The sequence below is a fragment of the Gekko japonicus genome, unplaced genomic scaffold, assembly GCF_001447785.1.
Source record: "Gekko japonicus isolate JY-2015 unplaced genomic scaffold, Gekko_japonicus_V1.1 scaffold1054, whole genome shotgun sequence".
Taxonomy (NCBI): Eukaryota; Metazoa; Chordata; class Lepidosauria; order Squamata; family Gekkonidae; genus Gekko; species Gekko japonicus.
In genome coordinates, this window is record NW_015170307.1 from 520798 (window position 1) to 528871 (window position 8074).

General features: G+C 45.8%; 1 protein-coding gene across 1 annotated transcript in view; it reads right to left on the reverse strand.

Annotated features, from left to right (window-relative positions):
* The window catches only part of TNFRSF11B (tumor necrosis factor receptor superfamily member 11b), a 28712-nt gene that overhangs the window by 10900 nt on the left and 9738 nt on the right, over positions 1–8074 (reverse strand). The window contains exon 2 of the mRNA XM_015417982.1: positions 3226–3595. Within this exon, the coding sequence (XP_015273468.1) occupies positions 3226–3595 (370 nt within the window). The remainder of the gene's footprint in view (positions 1–3225; positions 3596–8074) is intronic.

Below are 8074 nucleotides of genomic sequence, written 5' to 3' on the forward strand. Positions count from 1 at the left end.
TCCGTGCGCCTTGGTGTCTAGTCATGCCGGCCACATGACCACGGAAACGTCTTCGGACAGCGCTGGCTCTTCGACTTTGAAACGGAGATGAGCACAGCAGCCCTAGAGTCGGATTCGACTGGCTTTCGAGCAAGGGAGCCTTTACCTTTAATCAAATATATATATATTTACTTTACTTGCACCATTGGCCTTGGCTTTATTTTTAATCTCCTTATGATTGGTGCTGCCCTTTTATTTCCCCCTAACTTTATAGGTATTCCATTTGGGGAATGCCATGCTCTTTAAGATTTTTAGGTTGGCCACCACAAAACTATAGCTGTGTGTGTGTGAAGTGCCATCAAGTGGCAGCCGACTTGTGGTGACCAATGTTCCCTCTAAGCTATGGAGTCTTGTGAGCAAAAATTCTACTTGGTGAGCTACTGGCATTAAAGTTGTGAGCAGGCGATTTGGCTGCCGCATAAACTGGTTTGCTCTGGAGTCATTCCTCCTGAGCTAAGACAAAAATGTGTGAGCCGGAGGCTCAAAAACCGTGAGCTAGCTCACACTAACTCAGCTTAGAGGGAACATTAGAGCAACTTACCCTCCCTCTTCTCCTGCCTCCTCCTGGCTGAATGAGGGCCGGAAGCAGGGTGGCCGGAAGCAGGGGGCGGGGCTTCGTCATGTGCCCCACCCCCGTACCTCACCCGGGGGAACTGCGATCCCCCCCAAAATGACCTCTGGTTAGTATTATGATATTGTATAAATGATGAACAGCTATTGTTTAAATTATGAACAGTTATTCAGCAAGTATACAAATGTTTTCTCATGAGCATCAGCTAGAAGCCTTTGTTCGTATGTCAGTATGATTGACGGATCAAAGAGGCAAGATCTTAGTGACTGAAAAATGATGTATCTCCATAGCAGATACTTCAAAATGGTCACCCAAAGAAGCCATTTTTACTGTGAAGTCTGATTCAAGCTGCTCATGTAGACATTTGATCAGAGAAAGTTCAACGAATTGTAACTTTGCCCACAATTTGTATTATCTAAATAAATATGCCTTCTTTCTCTTACTTCTTTACAAGGACTTAACCTTGTAAAACTATATAACTTGCATGAATAAGTCATTATCAAAGGGATGTATTTAATATTTTATGTTGGAAATAACATTGTGGCTTCATGTAAATATCCTTGTATTTCATATCTGAAATGCTCCGTGGCGAAAGTATTTTATTTCGCATTTGAATGAAGTTTGTTGATGCATTTTGCATTTTTTAAAAGCCGAATTACGAGAATTCTCCTGGAAACATTGGAAGCCGGTCTATTTATGAGCTAATATTTCTTTCAGTATTAGGATATATGGGGGGAAATTGTGCCTTGCAAAGGTACATCAGGAGGCTGTGCATATTGGCAGGAAAGTAGCTTGCAATTCTGCTTATCCTAAGTTATAGTATCAATCTGGACTGAGTCACTTATGAGAAGATGTATAAAAGGTTGGGGTTGTTTTTTTTTTGGTAGATGAAAACTTTAAAAAAATATTTTAAAAGTTTTTCAGTGTCAGGGTTGGATTTCTGTCAGTGGAAAACACAGCCTTTAACAAAAAACATACTGTTGCTATAGTCTTTCTCCCTTCTGGAAATACAATGTATTATGAGCTTGCCTAGCAAGGGAATAGTCATCGGCTTCTCTTTATATTGATAATGGCTTCTCTATGAGTATCCGTTTATGACACTGGTAATTAATTACTGCCAGACATTTGCTACGACTCTGCTGCTACACTAATATTGTTATAATTACTCTCTGGGTGCTGTATCAGTTAACACTTCTGCTGTTTGTCAAGGCGCGCAGAGGCTTGAAACGGCATTCTTCCAAATGAAAAATGTTATTAGTTATAACCCATAAATACTGCATCCCAGATAATGTCCCTGTAAAAGAGTGCAATCCATCATGTTTCTCATTAGAATGCAATTTGCTGCTGCCATTAAATTACCCATTACAGTAAGAGCAGAACATTTTGCCATGCTGAGCAACATTACTTTTGGCAACAATCCAGAGAGATGTGAGGAGGACAGGGACTGTTTTTCCACAAGCTTTGCAATGAATTTACTACCCGTCAGTTTCTTCTGGGCACCCTCGTTTCCACAAACTTTAAGCTCCACAATAGTGTTTTGGTTTTCTGCAGTCCTGCGCAGGCAGCTAAAACAGAAGGCTTACTGAGCCTGAGCAAAGCTAACATGCCTGGTGTATGCGTGGTTTGGGGTTGTGTGTGTGTGTGTGTGTGAAGGGACATCAAGTCGCAGCCCACCTCAAGTGATTGAGCAGGCCAGTGATTAAGGAGAGGTGGTTTGCCCATTTCCCTCATCTGCAAATTCTTCCTCGGTGGTCTCCCATCCAAGTGTCAACCCTTCTTAGCATCCAAGATCTGACAAGATTGGGCTATACTCTCGAAAGCTTATGCCTGGAAAATCTTGTTGGTCCCTAAGATGCTACTGGATACTTACGTCCGTCATTTGTGGCACATGGAAGTTCTGAAATAAATCCAGAGTTCACTTTTTGCCCAATTAAAAACCCAAAAGTGATTCTTCTTCACCAAATGTGAGCAGCCCACTATCTGTTTATAGGCTGAGTTCAGGTTGGCAGTTTGAAGCGGGAGGAAGTCGTGGCAAAAAAGAGCCAGAAGAACAAACTGTTCCGGGTTTTCCCGTTCACACTGCAGCGACTGATGTGGGAGCATACCAGGAGGAGGCATAAGGGAGCATTCACACCTTTGGTCCGGAGGCACAGCTGTAAGGCATGGCTTTCTTTTTGGTAATCTGGAGAAATGTGCTTATGCGTATATGCGCATGAGCGCATAAGAAAAACGCGGCTTTTGGCATTCACACTTTGTTGGTGCGGGATGGACGCGGGATAAACGCACTTTCCAGGGTTTGCTACCACTTTCACCAGGTATCTTTTAAACGCAGGAGCGAAGCGTTACAAGACGGGTTGAGTACAGGTGGGGAACACCTGACAGCTTTGCCTGTGTGAACGGCCCCTTTAATCCGGTTGTGGAACGTTTCTGAAACGTGCCTATATCGGGGCAAACTGCCAGTTTGAACTCGGCCATAGTTCAGACAGAGCTGGATATGTACACAGGTAAGTAAACTATAGTTTAGATTATGAGGAGGCTCTAAAATTAATAAAAACCACACAGTTTAGGGCCTCAGTGCAAATGAGTCAACCCAGGCCTTGACAGTGGGCACTTACCTTTCTCAACGACTCCAAACCCTGGAGGGCATTTTGTGTGCCTCGCGCAGTATTCTACGTTAAAGTACCGCCCTTCAACACATTCACAGATACGCTTCTGGGTACTGGTGCATTCTTGCCGCACAAACTGCAGCTCCTGGCACACCGCACTGCACCAGAAGCATTCGTCATCGAAGTTCCAGTCATCTTCATAATGGCCTTCTGGGCATGGCGCACACACAGTCTGTGATGTCGCAGTGCAGGGCTTTTTGACATAAGTCCCAGCAGGGCACTGGTCACACAGCAGTTGGAGTCCCGTCCTGCGGTCGTAATAGGGGTGCTTGGGAGGAATGGTCTCCGGAACAGTCCATTTCACAGAGATGTCCAGCAACTAATAGAACAGATACAAAACACATTTCTTTTGGCTTGGTTTCAAGATAACAGTGATGGCTTCTAGAAGTAATATTTTAGGGTCACTTTAATTTTACTTTGGGATATTTAAAATAATGTAAGATTCTTAAAATACATTTGGGGATTAAAAGTTGGGGAGGGTACATTACAAATAAAATTACATGATTATCAGCATGGAAAATATGCCCACATTAGAATTAAAACAGAAAATGTATACTGATTGATGCACATACTGATTATGTGCAAGCACACGCACACGACATGTGTGCATTTTTATGTGAGTAACCCCTTTTCCAGGTCCTGGTATGTGTGTTACGTACTGTCAAGCCAATTTATGGCAACTCTATGAATTAATGTCCTCCAGAATGTCCTATTGTTAACAGCCTGGCTCAGGTCTTGCAAACTGAGGGCCGTGGCTTCCTTCATAGAATCAATCCATTTCATGGCGGGTGTTCCTCTTTTCCCATTGCCTTCAACTTTTCCTAGCACAAGTTCTAACAGGGCTATTTTTGGGCAGGAACGCACAGGAACGGAGTTCCGTCTGGCTCCCAAGTTGGCCACGCCCAGCAGGAACTCATTAGCATAATAGGCCACACCCAACAGCAGAAATCCATTAGGATTGGCTTCATTAGGGGTGTGTGGCCTAACATGCAAAGGATTTCCTCGCGTGTGACTGGGGCCTAAAATGACTAAACCGAGGCTGTCATATTTTGATAACATCACGATAAGAGTCACTGGAAAAGACAATAACGGCTGCGGGCACACGGGCAGGAAAATGCGGGGGGGGGAGCGTGGCTGTTTGCCCCGGGGCTAAAAAACGCGTGGTTATGCGAGCAGACCTTCCATGGAGGTCTCATGGCAGGGGGGACTGCCGATCACTCCACAGTCCTGCAGCGCGGCAAAGAAGCGGGGCGCGGGCGAACGGGATTGGAGGGTTTTTTAACTCAAATGTACGCATGCTCCCTTGGGTGCTTGTGCGCATCCGTGGAGACTTTGAAAAAAAAAACCCTTTTTGCGAGGGGACATGGGGGGGCACCGGAACTACCACCGGAAATGCGATCAGACGCCCGCCCTTGCCCCACGGTTTCAGGAAACTAGTACCTCCGAGGTACTAGTTTTTTACCTCGCATCTTCCGCGGGAAGCCTCGGGTTCCCCACGGGAGCGCGACACTTCCCAAATGTGGCGGTGAGATCGCGCCCAGAAAATCCGCCTATCTTCCGTCCCTCTAGCGTGCCTAATGCTCCGTGTGACCGCAGCCAACGCTAGGAAAAGTTGAAAGCAGCAGGAAAATAGGAAGAGCCAACATGTGATGGATTGAGTCAATCAAGGGAGCCGCGGCCTTCAGTTTCCAATACCCAGAGCAAGGCTGTTGTCAATGATAGGATGTTTCGGAGGTCACTAATTCATAATGTCTCTGTAAACTGGAAGCAATTTGATGGCACTTAACACACACACACACAAAGACACACCAAAGCAACGATAGGCTGCTTTTTGCCTGATCACATACATTGCTCATACATGCAGGAGTCACCACATATCAAACTGAAAATAAGTTGCACATGAATTTGGATGTGGGTGTAGTTTCCAGCTGGCAGCCCATGGACCACATTCAGCTTTCAGTGCCGAGGTACCTGCTTCCCACCATAGTGATCCTAGTAAAACATTAGTTATGAGGTGATAAAAGAAAAAAAAATTACGCCATTTCACTCTGATAGAAAAGGAGCAGTTCGACTCCTTAAGAGCCAGTTTGGTGTAGTGGTTAAATGTGTAGACTCTAATCTGGGAGAACCAGGTCTGATTCCCCAGTCCTCTACTTGCAGCTGCTGGATGACTTTAGGCAAGCCATAGTTCTGTCAGAGCTGTTCTCTCAAGGACAGTTCTCTCAGAATTCTCAGCCCTGCCTACCTCAAAGGGTGTCTGTTGTGGGGAGGGAAAGGAGTTTGTAAGCCACTCTGAGACTCCGAGTGAAGGGTGGGGTATAGATCTAATCTCTTCTTCTTCTTCTTTCCTCAGAACTCTCTCAGCCCCACCTGCCTCACAAGGTACCTGTGGTGGGGAGAGGCAGGGAAAGGGGACTGTAAACTGCTTTGAGACTCCTTAAGGTAGAGGAAAGCAAGGTATACAAACCTACTCTTCTTCATGTTATTTCATATATATTTTATTGTATTACCGTATGCATATTCTGGGCAACACTGTTAGTCTTTAAGGTACAACAGGATGTTAGCTTTATTTTGCTACAATAGACTAACATAACTACCCCTTTGCGATCACATCTTAGTTTCAGGTGGTTAGCCGTGGTGGTCTGCAGTAGAAAAGCAGGACTGGAGTCCAGTAGCACCCTAAAGACCAACAAGGTTTCCAGGATACAGGACTCCAATCATGTTTTACAGTGCAGTCCTAAGGATGTATGCTCAGAGGGCTCTTTTTGTAGCAGGAACAGCGTTGCATATTAGGCGACACACCCCTAATGTAGCCAATCCTCCAAGAGCTTACAGTAACCCCTGTAGGAAGAGCTCTGTAAACTCTTGGAGGATTGGCTACATTAGGAATGTGTCACCTAATATGCAAAGGAGTTCCTGCTACCAAAAGAGCCCTAACTGTGCTTAACTGTGCTTAACACTGAGGTCTTAAAAAGTACTGCTGTGTAGGCTGAAGATACCATACAACCTGAATGTTCCTACAGAGTATTTTGAGGTATGGGATAATAATAGACACAGGGTTCCACGGCAGGTGTGCAGAAGTTCTTTGGCAGACCAATTAATGGAGGGAGAGCTCTCTGAAGACAGGAAGTTGGAAAACCTTTGCTGTGAGACATGCCAAGCACCTCTCCGGAGAGAAGCTAGGACAGAATTAAAATGACTTTCATATACCCTTCAGCGATATTATACGGCCTGCAGAACATTGATGGGCTACGCTACGGGGCTGTGACATTTCTGTTAAAAGCAATGCTTGAACAAGAAAACAAAGAGGGCTGCACCAGTCCCCAAGAGGCAAGAAGGCAAGGCCAAATGCCAACAGGACAGGGGAAGGGGAGTAAAAATTTGTTATATAGATTCTAAAAAAAAATAAATGCCCTCTGCATTTCACATATAGCTTCATTAGGGGATCTCTGAGAACATGTTTATCTCTAGCATTTCCCCACATCTGCTGAGATCACAGAGAGTAAAACCTGTGTGAGGAAAAGCTATGCTTGAACATTTCTATATGTTCTCATGCTTTTCAAAAAAGAAAAATCTAGAGGAGGTTTGTACAGCCTCTATTTTTTTTTTTGCGAAAGAGGAATTTAAAAGGGAAATTAAATTATGCCCTGTCTGTTCTGTGATCTTCAAATAGCAGGCAAAGAGCTGTTCGCTCCAAGCTCCCTGTGGCGGAATGGGCCTGCTCCGGCCTGCAGGCCCTGTTCCACCCTACCCTCCAAGGCTTTCTCTCTCAGATAATCCCCATTGCCACCTGACCTTTGTAAGGAATTGCCCGCTGGGGGTGTGTGTGTCAGGACTCCCAGCTTCCCTTCCAAATTCTGAGGACTGCCTCTGTGTCTTTCGGTGCCCAGTGCCTAGGGCTGCCAAGTGGGGGTGGGTAAACCCCCGCTTTGGAGGCCCGATTTCTGACGCCGTGGAATCGGGCCCCAGGGGGAACCGCACCCCTGAGTGCGCATCACCAGGAAGTGACGTGGGCATGCTGGGCACACTGGGGGCGGGGCCACGGCCATACAAGGGAAAACTCTATGGTTTTCCCTTGTATGGGCGTGGCCCTGCCCCCAGCGTGCCTGGCGTCCTCCCGTCATTTCCAGGTGATGTGCGTGTGGTGCGTGCACACTTCGCGCGCGCACCGGATGCTGGCCAGGAGCCCCCCGCTCCCGTTGAAGATACACTTGGCAACCCTACCAGTGCCTGGTCACCATGGGGACCATTTACTGCCTTGTGCACCCCTGCAGGAATAGCCCCTTGCCAACAGACTGCCTTTCCCCGGCACTCCTTTTAAAATAGCATGTCCAAGACGGTTGAGGTCTATGTGTTACAGAGAACCACTACCAGCATCAAAAGTTATAAAGTATTTATTAAAAAGAAAATGTTCACAAGCATACGTTTAGCACAGCAGCAGACTGAGCAAGGGAAATGGGTAAAACACAATTCCTCTGTCCCTCTCTCTATACATGCTGTATCGCACAGGTGTCAAACTAATTTATTATGAGGGTTGGCTCTGACATAAATGTCACTTTGTCAGGCCAGGCCATGTGTGCCATAAAATGTAACACAAGGTACCAGAGATATAAACTTTATAAAGATGATTTAATAGCAGGCTTGATTGGATTAGGTGTGATATACAGAGGGGTAGTAGGCATGGAGTTATCAGCAGTGTTCCCTCTAAGCTGAGTTAGTGTGAGCTAGCTCACAGTTTTTTAGCCTCTGGCTCACACATTTTTGTCTTAGCTCAGGAAGGATGGCTTTAGAGCAAACT